This window comes from Chrysemys picta, chromosome 24 (genome assembly GCF_011386835.1).
Source record: "Chrysemys picta bellii isolate R12L10 chromosome 24, ASM1138683v2, whole genome shotgun sequence".
NCBI lineage: Eukaryota > Metazoa > Chordata > Testudines > Emydidae > Chrysemys > Chrysemys picta.
In genome coordinates, this window is record NC_088814.1 from 609,507 (window position 1) to 623,385 (window position 13,879).

Consider the following 13,879-nt stretch of genomic DNA (forward strand, 5'->3'; position numbering starts at 1 on the left):
TTGAAAGACTCATTTTAGTTTAAATGGAATAACGTGCCCACCTAAAAATGCAGAAAAATGAATGACTTGGTGTTAATTAGCCTTTGAAGATTAGGGAATAGGACAGTGTAGAGGGAGTAACAAAAACTCTGAAATTAAGTATCCTGGAAAAATGAGATATGAGCTAGGTCTGGAATAATTAAACAAGAGATAGCTAGTGAGTATGATAGTTGTACCTGAGTGTGCATGTAGGTAGGTTTTTTTAAGCTATAACTAGTTTTTATGAATAAAATTAAAATTCAGCGTATTTGCAAACAAAATATTAGCAGTTAAGCACTTCATTATTCCTGTGTATGCAAACCCTGAGGTGCTTAACAGCTTGTAAGTCTTATGTATTTTCAGGTGAATGTGTTGTCTCAGAGGAAGACAGCAAAGGCACTGGGAATGGCATCGAAGACTTAGAGGCTGCTCAAGTGAATGTGGCTGACGGTCATTTAAAGGAGAGCCAGGGCATTTCTGCTTCAAACTCACAGGCAGAGCAGTGTGACAGAACAGCCAACTCCAGCTCTTTACTGAATGAGGACACAAGTTTATTCCACAGTGCAGAAGAAATGGATGTTGGGGAAACTCGATTCAGTAGTAAAAACAAAGAGTCTGGCTTAGCACACAGCTCAGAAAACCAATTAGATAAAAGCAAGAAGACAGGTAATGGTGTCCAGCATACAGAAGCTGTAGAAACATGTCAACCTGAGAGTAACTCCCTGCATGAAAGGGAGCCTGCTTCGGAGAGTCTATTGCAGCTCAAGACTCTTCACGGCAATCCTTTGAGTCAAGTTTCTGGGAAAAGACTGAAGAGAAGCATTCAAAAAGTCAACGAGTGGTTTTCTAAAAGCAATGAGATGCTCTCTTCTAGTTCCTCCCAGGATGCTCCTGCTGGGGCAGCTGACACAGAAGATGGAGATTCATATTTATCAGATAGAGAGTCCTGTATTTCAGAGAAGACTGACCTGATGGTAAACCGCACGGAAGTTGTGGTGGGATGTGAAAATGACAAGAGTTTGTCAAAATCAATTGTGCATAACATTGAAGATAAAATATTTGGGAAAACTTATAAAAGAGAGAGGAAGTCAAACCCCCTAGTCCACACGAGAGAGATGCCACGGAGTCCAAAAGTGGAAGATGTTACTGAGGTGAAACCCTCAAATAATTCCGGAACAAGTAAATTAAAACGGAAAAGAAAGACTGCCTCTGATCTGCAACCTGTGGACTTCATCAAGAAGAGAGATGAAAAGGATCTAAAGAAGCACTCTGAGGGTGTTAATCAGTGCCTTGTTAGTAGAAATACTGAAAGGAAAAAAGGTGGTGAAGGTTCCACTGTTGTTAATGGGAGTCCCATGGGTGTGAAAAATGGGGACAATATACCAGCAGAACTTGCCCTCCGAGAGGGGAAATCCATATTGAAAAATGATACTGAGAAAGTAGCTTGCAACAGCACTGATAAAGAGCCAGCACAGAATACCTGTGACCGAAAGAGTACTAAAAAAATGAGAAGCTCACAGACAAAAAGAAGCAGACATTCAAGTAGGCCCGTGTGTGCTCTGCAGCTGGTAGTGGATAGAAACGCAAGTTGCCCTGATCAGACTGAGCTGCAGATTGATAGCTACCCAAGCAGTGAAGAGCCAAGAAAAGTTGATTCAGAAAAGAAACAAGTCAGACGCAGCAGGAGACTTCAGTTACTGACTGAAAAAATGACAAAAGAAACCAGGAGAAGAGGTGAGCCAAATGAGGGAGCAAGAAAGCATGCCAGTGAAAGCAAAGATTCCTCCTCTGGATTACAGAGGAATGTATTGGTCCATGTCCCTGAATGCAAAGGCCCTGATGAGCAGCAGGATGTACCGAACCATACCGTACCTCTGTCAGACACTGATCTGAAGGGCAATGACTTGCAAGCAGATAAAACACTCCCTGATCCTGAAAATTGTTCTGACGGTCTGCAAACTGGAAAGGGCCTCTTGTATGTCGAAATGTCAGTGGAGGATTTAAATGCTTGTTCTGTTGTGCCTGATACAGATTCTCAAGTTAGCGAAAATCAAGGCAGCCATTCACTCCTGCAGCCTCATTCCACAAATGTGGATCAAGCTGCCTGCCCAGTGCAGAATTTGTCTGAGAATAATCAGTGTGCTGCCATCGAGCCTAAAAAGAAAGAGTTGTGTGCATGTTCACCCAAGACCAATAGACATTGCACAGAAAATGACTTGGAAAGGTTCAGAAACCCAAAGTCACATGAAGCTAAAATCATTTCAGAGTTGAACACAGAAACTGAAGACAGTGAGCTAGACACACAGTACCTCCGAAATATGTTCAGACATTCAAAAAGACTGTCATTTACCCTTCATCCTAGTCCAGTGAAGGAATCAGTGACAGAAAGCACTGCTTCTGAAACGCTAAGGAAATCAGGTGCTAGCTGTGTAGAATATAGGCATAAAAATAGAGACTTAAAAAATGAACCTCCATATGTTAAAAAAACAGTGGGCCTGGATGAGGTTTGCGAGAGAGAAGAGCCTAAAATGTGTGAATCTGCTAAAGGTATTTCTGGGCATAGTCCAGGAACTCACTTTTCCAGGGACACCAACTATGGACATGTTAGTGACGATGGCAAGACTGTTTCACAAATTCCAGATCAAGTGCAGTTATTCTCCCCACCAAGAGCAGCCACAGCCAAGATTAAGAGTAGGGGCAGACTGCAAAAACGAAGACAACCAAAGGAAAAGAGAATTTCACCTGAAATGGTGATAGAAAGTCAATTAAGTGAGAACCTAAACAAAAGTAATGGAAGCCTAGGTGACCGGAGTAATATAGAAGAGCGAATTTTCCAAATAACTGATTTAAGCACAGTTAATGAAACAGGAAGCAATCAAGGAGTAAAAGCTGAAGAAGCTGAAAACAAAGGGCCAGTATTAAATTTACAGCCCAAACCAGTGCTGGTATATCCTGTAGTTTGTCAACAAAGCCCTGCTGAATTTAGCTGCAAAGTAATTGAAAAGAATAGTTATGAAGGGGAATGCAAACAAGTAAAGAGTGATGAAGAACAAGTATCCCAAATTGCCAGCGTAGGTGTGCCTGAGTGCTTAATTTCAGAGGAGACTCTGGAACAATCCACTGAAGATACTAGTGGTTTTCCATTGCTGTCTGAAACCCCTGATGGCTTATTATGCTCTGCTGGTGACGTTAAAGCGAACATAAGCATTTGTGAAATTGATAGGAAAGAAATTTCTGCTGTATTTGTTAAAAAAGGTCAGAATGCCTCGTTAAGAGAACTGGACAGTGGCAGCAGTAGTTCTAAGTCTAGGTCTCAAAACTTTGTTCGGGAACCCAGAAGACCAGCCGGGAAATTGCAGTCCTCCGAGGAGGATTCTAGTGAAGATGAAGAACTACCATGCTTTCAGGCATTAATAGTTGGCAAATCAGCAAGCACACCATTGCAGCCTACAGAACAGATCATGTCTACGGTAGGGTCTTCATCCCCGGCAGAGATTCTAGCATTGCTGAACCGTAGCAGTGGCAATAATAAAGCTGTACAGAAAACGCCTGGAGTCCTCTCGAGAGATGCATGTGTTTCTCCAAGCCAAGAGTCAGAATGCTCAGTTAACTTATTTTCTTCCCAGTCCAACATGTCAGAAGATTCAACCAATAGACCACAAGAGTTGAAGAAGCCCGTAACATTTGCTCCTTGTTCCAAAGAAATAAGCAGTTTCAATGGAAGCAGAGAAGCTAGTCCAAATGGTAATGAAGAGCTGACAGGAAGAAAAACTGATTTGGAAGATGGACACCAACAAGACCAGAATGTGCAACCAAATTTAGGTACAAAGGAAGATATCCTTGCTCCAATTTATTATTTGTATTACTGAATACTTAGGAGTCCCATTGTGTCAGGTCCTATACAAACACAGAACAAAAAGACGGTCCCTGCACCAAAAGCTTACTATCTAAGTAACGTGCAATCAAATCAGAAGTATACATAAATTATTTACTTTTCTGCATTTTTGTTCGTTTTTGTTTCCTTTAAGTTAAATTCTCATACTAATTCTTAGAGCAAAGAGGAAACTACTAAAATAGAGCCTGGAATTAATTTGGCCCCAGCACCTGTTGACTAAAGGGTTGAATTTCATATAAGAATTTGATTCCTGGATCTGCTGACAAAACTTCATTGTTAGTTCTAAGGTGGTTTTCCCAGAAAAAATATCCATTGAAATGGAAATTGATATCTTTTGTTGTTCAGCTCTACATTACTTACTACTCTAAGAGAAGTTTTAAATTCACAGGATAATTATTTTTTTCTAAAGATGCTTGCATAAGCTATTCTTAGGATACAGACCTAAGGTAACATTTTCAAAAGCTCTTAAGTTCCATTGATGATAAGTGAGACTCAGGATGGGCATAATTAGGACTCCTACGTGCTACAGTAATAGGAAGAAATAAATATTTTTCAGAAGTGCCCAAGGGACTTAAGAACACCAGTCCCATTGGAAGGGACTTGTGATCTTGCTACTTTGATGCTTTAGTACAGGGGTCGGCAATCTTTCAGAAGTGATGTGCCGAGTCTTCATTTATTTACTCTAATTTAAGGTTTTGCGTGCCAGTCATACGTTTTAACATTTTTAGAAGGTCTCTTTCTAGAAGTCTATAATATGTAACTAAACTATTGTTGCATGTAAAGTAAAGAAGGTTTTTAAAGTATTTAAGAAGCTTCATTTAAAATTAAATTAAAATGTAGAGCCCCCCAGACCGGTGGCCAGGACCCAGGCAGTGGGAGTGCCACTAAAAATCAGCTCACTTGCGGCCTTTGGCACACATGCCATAGTTGCCTACCCCTGCTTTAAAAGATCACTCCCTTAGGAATCTAAGTCACTTCTGAATATGGGACTTTTGCTCCTAAGTAATCTAGGTGCTTTTGAAAACATCACCCTTAATCTCTTCATTGTGAACATACACTGATGGATCCTGTGGTGAGTGAGAGACGTTGTTGTTAACAGTACTTTTTATATATAGCTTCCGTTTTTCAAGGTGAAGCATCCGGATATGACAGTGAAGCCAGTCACCCAGGAGATTCTTCTGGGCTGTCCTCCCAGGGTGAGATCCTTACCACACAGGTAGGCAAGTTCATGCACTGAGCTCTCTAACTGCTTAATGCACTTTCCAGATATGGTTGGATAGTATAAAATCTAGGAACAAGACAGTCATGTGAAAATTATGGAGCTACCATCACTGGAAGCCACAGGTCTACAGAAAAGGTGCTCTTAGTTTCAGGTACTAAACTATCCAGAATTGCAGAGCTGCTTTAATGCTGATATTTGACAGATTTTGCCTTATGCATTAGCAACACATTCTAGTACAGGTTATTCACCATATAGCATTAAGATTTTGATGCTTAATTGTGGGTTGTGTCTGTAACTTCCTTTCTGCATTCGATTAGTGCTGGAAACTTGTGCTTCCTACACCAAAGGTTTGCATTGGTAGGAATTGATATTGGATTTATGAGAAAAAGACTTTTAAAATTATAACCCTGGTTAACTGTATTATCTGATTCCAGTTGTCTGTAGAGAAAGAGGTACTGGATTGCTATGGTGATTAATTAGAAGCACAAAGTCTTTGCCTTCTTGGTCACTGATTTCAGACCAGACCACATTGAAAGGGTGGCCTGGGTCATATATACTGGCGGGTTGACCTCAGTCCAGTTTCTAGTGGACAGGTCTCTCCACAGAACTCCCCCTTGGCCTCCTGTCACACCCTGTTGGCTGTCTCAGCAGAGAATCCCAGGAAGAATAAACTTCACCTTTCTGTTGTGTGGGTGGCCCTTCCATGTTCAAACCAGTGTGTGCTGTACTATTGCAAGTCATGGTTCGTAGTGGTGTAGCACAACTATGCTGTGGGTTTGTAGTGGTGCTACTTCATTGGTGACTGAGGCTTGGTCTACACTATAGAGTTAGATCGACACAAGGCAGTTTTCATCAACCTAACTATGTGAGTGTCTGCACTAAAATTTCGCTCCCGCAATGTAACTACCCAGCTACGCCGACTTAATAACTCCACCTCTATGGAGGCATAGAGTCGATGTAATTAGGTCAACGCAGTGTTGGTGTAGACACTGCTTTTCTTTCATCAACTGTTACTGGCTTTCAGAAGCCGTCCCACAGTGCCCCACACTGACCGTACAATCGATACAAGTTCTCCCGGTGAGGATGTGCACCGCCGACACAAGGAGCCAAGAGTAGACACGCACAAGCAATGTAATTACTGCAGTGGGCTGTATGCCAAAGTAAGTTATGTCGACTTAATTTTGTAGTGTAGACATGCCCTGAAAAGCCCAGTGTAGACAAGCCCTAAGGGCTTTGGGCTGGAGTTACTCTTATTCTCATTTCTAGCTTGGTCAGTGATGCAATAACCAGAAAGTTCCACGTGGTGGCAGTAGTGGAACTGGCAATGTAATAGCCACTGTTGTTATAGAAACCATCTCTGTCAAGCTTGCAAAACTGTTTGTTTATAAAAGCATCCTTTGAAGCCATGTATTCTGTGTGGTGTGAGAAGGTAAATGGCATATTTTTAGTAGAGGGCACAGCAGTTTTCAAGGATCAGAGACAGCATTAAGAAGGGAAGGGATGCGATTTTTTCCTATTTGAAAACAGCTGTTGGGTTTCTGAGTCATAGTGGAGAGGGAACATAAATGCTAATTAGAGGCTCTGTACTACCACTTTCTAAATAAAGTGGCCTATTAACCCTTCGTGTACTAGGCTCAGTATGCTTGGAATTCATGTAATAGGGACCTTTTCCACTGCTGAATAAATAGCATGTGCAATTTAGGACCAATTCAATGAGCATGCAAGGGCCACTTTGTTAGACGTGTTGTCTTAGGGCATTCAACAGGTTCAGATGACTGGAAGGAAAAAGTAGTAATCTATTATTTGAATTGTGTAAATCGTTCTGTAGAAGCCAACGCCTGTATTTGCTGCTCACTGCAAGGCTGTGATAACTTGGAGTCTAGTTCAAAATGTTTTGCAATTGCAAAGTGAATGTATTTATTTTTTTCTTCTGCCATCACCTGGTTTGTTTTTACAATAGAAACTCGCTGTAATTTCCCAAGCACTCAGGATGTAAATGAATTAGATTCAGTATTTTGGATCAGAGTTGTTCTGCTGTGGTTCCATTCACAAGTATTTGAATAGAAATTATTTTTTACTGTTGAGCGACTGAGCTGACTCCTGGTAGCACAATGTAGTTTTTCTATTGCAGCAGAAGGATGCCATGCAAAACAGCTTAAAAAAACTTCAACAGGAAATGGCTGTGCTTGAGGCTGTGCTGGAAGAGCATGGAAGCCAGGGCTCTGAATTCCCACCCCCACCCTGTGACCCGCCTCATTCCAGAGTGGAAGGGACACTCACAGTGGGACAGATGAGACCAGCTAGAGGTAACAGAACATCAATGAAAATTATTTTTAACCTTTATTCCAAACAACTGGCTGAGAATCTCATGATTATTTTTTCCCCCAGAAGCTGAGGTGTTGGGTTGAGCTGGTTTAATCTTAATATAGTTTTGCTTAAACTCAATTATTCAGTGAAATGCACAGGACAAAGTAGTGGCTTTTTTGTATTTATATGGTTTACACGGTAAAATTCATAGGTTACAAAACACATACTTATCTGTTCCTGACTCTCATAAAATTATTCTTGCTTAAGATATTTTCAAAAAGAAATTAGGTAGGCCCCATGGCTTAGCAATACCGATCCATGCTGCTTGTTTTGTGGGCATTCATTCCAGTCTGACTGTCTTCTGTCCCTTGGATGGATGGGGGCTGTGAAAGCTGCTAAATCCCCAACAGGTTTCCACCTTCTGTCACTGAAGGACTGTCCTTTGGCAAAACAGAATGGAGTTGATTTCAGTATCGGTTGGCTGTAGGAGGTGATGCAGGACAGGTCCAGACTGCTGACAGGTAGAGAAACTGAAAAGTGTGTTGACACTGGTGGGCCTAATTTGATAGGAGAGATACATTATTCCTGATGGAGCTAACTTTTGAATGAGTGTTTGTGACATTTCTAGATCCAATAAGCCAAACTCATAAGATAACTATAAATACTGTGTTTGGGGATTAAGTCGGGAAATCAATGATTAGTTTCCTTCAGGCTAGAAAGTGACTTAAAACAATTTAATTAACACAAACCTTGTTTACATTGTCATGCTAGAATATGGATTTCAAGCTTTTTCATAAAAGCTTCAAACTGATTACAATTATTGATGGTTTGTTAAAAATTACAAGCATCTCCCAGCCATTAAGTATTTGCCTTTCTAAAACACTTACTGGTGAACAGATACGTTCATGTATTTCTGAGGATTTATAAATAAAAAGTGTATAAAATAGCGGAATTTTGCCTTAATGTTTCTACTTTTCCCTATTATTTCATCATTAGTTCCACCTAATGCATCAGTTGACACCTTTTTTTGTAAATGATTGAATATACGAAGTTTGCTATGTTTCAAATGGGGTAGTATTTTATACACATTTTGATTTGGGGACATTGGGATTTTATAGTCTGTAAGATGTAACTTTCTTTTGCAGGGGTCAGAAATTAATATGGCTCCATTTTTTTTCATGGTTAATGCTGCATTATAATTCTGCAGAATACTGAAAATTACGTAAAAACTAAGCTCATTTCACCATTATTGATATTAAAATGTGCCACTGGCACTATAGTTCACTCAAACCACGTATCGTTCGTATGTATCTGTCTGTCCTTAGCCTAGAAAATTGTTCTTTTTCAGTCTTCTCCTGGTGATAACAGTTGCATATACCTGTTGTTTTATTTGATATTTTCCATTTATTTTTTTATCTGGAATTTTTTCTTTTTTTAAAAAACAAATCTGATTTGTCTAAAGGTTGCAGCTTTGGAGAAATAATTGAATTCTTACCTTAAGAACAAGATTGAAAACACTTATTGTTTTTATTTCTCTTGGATTTTTGTAAATATTTGTTTTTCTTTTGAAGGAACAGCATTAATTTCAGAAGTAAATCTTGAAAATCACAAAATCAGCAGTTCAAAGGGACTTTCATCTGATGGGTTCCATGTAATGCCAAGTGATCATTCCAACATAAACAATAAAGAGCTAGAAGAAGAAGGGTAAATGTTTTTGTTTATCATTTATGGTCTTCTATGAACAATTAGCCCCTTGAAGAAGAAGAGCTGCATTTTGTTAGTATTTCCTTGATTGGTGATTCCATCTCTAGCCAAAATAATCTACATTTTTTTATTTATATAGATTTCATGTAGCTTGTTCTGTCATCTCTGTTTAATGACAGACATGCAGACTATTTCAGTGATGCAGGATTAACCCTTTTGCATGCATGCATACAGGAAACCGGAGTTTAGAGCAGACTTGTTTTTCCATCATTTGGGATAGAGAAGTAGGGGCTGTTCTTGTGTTGGCTGTGTAGAGATCAGTGGGACCTGGAAGTTTCTTTTCAAGGCCCTCCAGTCTATCAGTTCAAGCAATAGAGATAAAATCCTGTCCCCACTTAAGTCAATAATTGACTTCAGTAGAGATGGGATTTAACTAGAGATGGACTATTCCACAGAAGAGTGATTAGTTTACAAATGATCCATATTGTATTGTGCCCTGAAGTTATTTATGGCCAGTGCCTTTGGTTAGTAGAAAAGGAAGAAGTTGGCTTGCATTTTTAAAATGAAGACAAGCGAACACTGCATAAATAATTGAAGGGTGTAAACGTCAAGGAAGAGGAAGAATAGTTCAGGTTGATCTGAGGAAACTTAATTACAAGTAACAGAACCAAATTGAGCAAAGGGGAAAACTTCAGGCTAAATATCATGGAAACTTGCCCCAGCAGCTAGATTTGCTAGACTGGAATAACAAAGCCCCATCAACTGGATCCTTTAAATTTGGACTGTACAAAATACTAGAAACAAACTGTAGAGAGCAAGTCTTCATTGGGCTTTGGAGATGGTTAGTAGGTCTTTTCCAGCACTAATTTCTATGCTGTGTGTCCAAAATTAAAATGTTAAAACTAAAATTACTAGCAGATATTCTGTCTATAATAAGATGTAAGCATAGGGAAGACAAACCTCTTCTATGTAGCTCAATGCAGAAAGATAGTTTGAAATATTTATTTATTCAATCACCCTTGTTTAATTACCGTTCGGTGGTTGATTGTGTATTTCCTAAATGTAAGCAAACATTGCATGTGTCAGTCAAAGACAGCTGGGAGATTAAATAGGAACTTGAGGTATTGTTGGGAGGAGGTAGAGGAGGAAAGATAAATTGGGCTGTCAAGCGATTAAAAACATTAATCGTGATTAATCACGCAATTAAAAAGATTAATCATGCTATTAAACAATAACAGAATACCATTTATTTAAATATTTTTGGATGTTTTCTACATTTTCAAATATATTGATTTCAATTACATCACAGAATACAGTGTACAGAGCTCACTTTATATTTGTAATAAAAAATAAATATTTGCACTGTAAAAAGCAAAAGAAATAGTATTTTTCAGTTCACTTAACACAAGTACTGTAGTGCAATCTCTTTATCATGAAAGTTGAACTTAGAAATATAGAATTATGTACAAAATAAAGGCATTCAAAAATACAATGATGTAAAACTTTAGAGCCTATAAGTCCACTCAGTCCTACTTCAACCAATTGCTCAGACAAACAAGTTTGGTTACAGTTTGCAGAAGATAATGCTGCCTGCTTCTTGTTTACAATGTCACCTGAAAGTGAGAATAGGTGTTCACATGGCACTATTGTAGCTGGCGTTGCAAGATATTTACGTGCCAGATGTGCTAAAACATTCATATGTCCTTTCATGCTTCAGCCACCATTTCAGAGGACATGCCTCCATGCTGATGACCGGTTCTGCTTGATTACAATCCAAAGCAGTGTGGACTGATGCATGTTCATTTTCATCAGCTGAGTCAGATGCCACGAGCAGAAGGTTGATTTTCTTTTTTGGTGGTTCGGGTTCTGTAGTTTATGCATCTGAGTGTTGCTCTTTTAAGACTTCTGAAAGCATTGTCCACACTTCCTCCTTCTCAGATTTTGGAAGGCACTTCAGATTCTTAAACTTTGGGTCGAGTGCTGTAGCTATTTTTAGAAATCTCACATCGGTACCTTCTTTGCATTTTGTCAAATGTGCAGTGAAAGTGTTCTTAAAACAAACGTGCTGGGTCATCATCCGAGACTGCTATAACATGATATATGGTAGAATGCGGGTAAATCAGAACGGGAGACATACACTTCTCCCCCAAGGAGTTCAGTCACAAATTTAATTAATACATCAGGTGACACTGTAAATAAGAAGCAGGCAGCAGTGTCTCCTGTAAATGTAAACAAACTTGTTTGTCTGAGCGATTGGCTGAAGTAGGACTGAGTGGACTTGTAGGCTCTAAAGTTTTACATAACTGCACTCAAAAACAAAACAATGTAACAACAACAAAATCTACATTTCTAAGTTACACTTTCACGATAGAGATTGCACTACAGTACTTGTATGAGGAAAATTGAAAAATACTATTTCTTTTGTTTATCATTTTTACAGTGCAAATATTTGTAATAAAAAACGATATAAAGTGAGTACTATACACTTCATATTCTGTATTGTAATAGAAATCAATATATTTGAAAATGTAGAAAAATATCCCAAAATATTTAATAAATTTCAATTGGTATTCTATTGTTTAACAGTGTGATTAATCGTGATTGATTTTTTTTTAATCGCAATTAATTTTTTTGAGTTAATCTTGTGATTAATTTTTTGAGTTAACTGCAATTAATCGACAGCCCTAATAAATTGGTCCTGTGAAATCAGCAAAGATTTCTGTTCTTTTTAAGGGAGACCCAAGTTCTAGCAAAGTTTCTGGAACGTAGATGCATGGAGGAGAGACCAAAATTAAGTTTGTTTCACAAGGCTGGATAGTGTGGTGAAACACAGCTGGTATGTTGTTAAGCAGCAAGCTATTAGCATTTATCTTTTGGGGTTAGTTTGAGAAAATTTACATGACAGTTTGACATGTCGACATACAGTTTTTAAAATATTTTAATCAATTTAAATTCAACAGTACTGCTTTTGTGCCTTCATACCAGTTTTGTTGCTAATCATTCCCCAACACCTAATTCCACTGTTGCGATCCAATGTCTCTGATAGCTAAGGAGATGATAAATTGTTCATAATTTCTTTTTTAGTTCGAGGTCGCCTGCTTTACAGCTTTCCCATCCTAAATCCCATCTATTAAAAAAAGAAGCTCTGGAGCAAGGCCACTGGTGCCCGAGGCTTTGGAAAGCCAGAACTCACTCCCAGGAGGGAACACTTCAGCGGGTTGGTGTGGCAGTGCTGTTGGAAGAAGAGGCAATGAAACAATGTAATCAGTATAGAATTGAACCAGGTAACACACAGGACTGATCAAATCCAACATATGCATTTTGGCTTCTATTTGTACCCCAGTCACTGGTCTGGTTTATATATCCATAATGAGAGAAATCGTAAAGAACATGTGTTTTAATTAACTATATAGTGTTTTCTTGTGAATCAAGAGACTTTTAATCTATTGAAACATTGATAATTCCTTGTGAGATCCCGTGCTATCAAAAGGTGCAGTTTGGGAGGGGGTAGTGCTCTGATACAATAATTAATTTTAATGTTTTAGTCCCAGATTCATAGTATTCTCAGGAAATGCTAATTGTATCCTGAAAGGTTTCACAGGTGTTTGAGCACCTTAGCTTTAGATCAGGAAAAATTATGATTCCTGGTGATTTTAAATAATGAATGAGGTAAAGGTGAAATAGTGAATAACTAAGCAGAGAAAATGACTGTAGCCTATAAATTTAAAAGATGGAGCAACATCCTCCAACATGACTGCAATGAGAAACTGTAATTAAAGACCGGGACTGTTTCGGTGACTGATTCCTCTTTCCTTCAGAAAATGCAGCTGAGCAGGAATTTGGAACAAAGATAAACAGTGCAGCTGTTCCGTGTGAGAATGTGAGGAGGTCTCCAAACAGCTCTCCCTTGAAATTTTCTGAAAGACTTACCCGCTGTCAAACTGCAGAATCAACCAATCGTGCAGCCGTATCGGGGCATGTTGTTAATGGGAAGAGTACTCAGGGATGTAAGCAGGGGAGAAGGGCATTTTCCTCTGCATCTGCTCTGCACACTGGAGTTGTAAAAGAAAATGCCAAAAGCCCAGTTGTGACCTGTGGAAGACAAATGTCAATTGTGGCATCAGGTCTGAACCAGAGTGAGCTTGTAAGTGTATTTCACGATCTTTGTCAATCCCCTGTTAATATACATGTACCATGACGCCTGTGATCCTAAATAGAATTTTAACCTCTCCCTAAAGAGATCCTATATGCAACAAAACTTAATTTGACATGAATTACCCATTAATAATACCAGAGTATTTGAAATTAGATACTGCCTTGTTTGCTAGTAATGATAAATATGGGGGGTTGTATGTAATGATGCAATTAAGTAGGGTTCAGCGCTTCTAAATGGATTGGAAAGCCATCCACACAGGCAGGCAAAAAGAAGGTTCATTGTTCCAGAGCAAGGGAAACTCTCACCTCAAAGAACATAATTTATTTATTTTTTATACATTCGAGTAGACTCCTTGCAAGTTTTAGAGGCTCATATTGTGGCATATACTTAAAACCAACTTACATAGAGCAGTGCTTCTCCAACTGTGGTGTGAGCAATTGGACTGACTTTCTGAACCAGTCGTCACTAGCATAAAATCGTATCTCCGTTGTCTGTGCAACCTCTGCCCAAGATTGGTGATGTTACGACTTGGCATGCTATGCCTACAGTATCTCCCTCCTGAGTTTAAATGTCTTGG

At 39.0% G+C, this 13,879-nt stretch overlaps 1 protein-coding gene across 5 annotated transcripts in view; it reads left to right on the forward strand.

Moving 5' to 3' along the window:
• The window catches only part of BRCA1 (BRCA1 DNA repair associated), a 48,445-nt gene that overhangs the window by 17,921 nt on the left and 16,645 nt on the right, over positions 1 to 13,879 (forward strand). For 4 of the 5 annotated variants that reach the window (XM_042844013.2, XM_024111367.3, XM_024111368.3 and 1 more), the window contains 6 exons: positions 382 to 3,840; positions 5,029 to 5,129; positions 7,267 to 7,441; positions 9,014 to 9,146; positions 12,231 to 12,430; positions 12,965 to 13,290. In XM_042844013.2, the coding sequence (XP_042699947.2) occupies positions 382 to 3,840; positions 5,029 to 5,129; positions 7,267 to 7,441; positions 9,014 to 9,146; positions 12,231 to 12,430; positions 12,965 to 13,290 (4,394 nt within the window). The remainder of the gene's footprint in view (positions 1 to 381; positions 3,841 to 5,028; positions 5,130 to 7,266; positions 7,442 to 9,013; positions 9,147 to 12,230; positions 12,431 to 12,964; positions 13,291 to 13,879) is intronic. The other variant, XM_024111371.3, reaches the window with a different exon arrangement.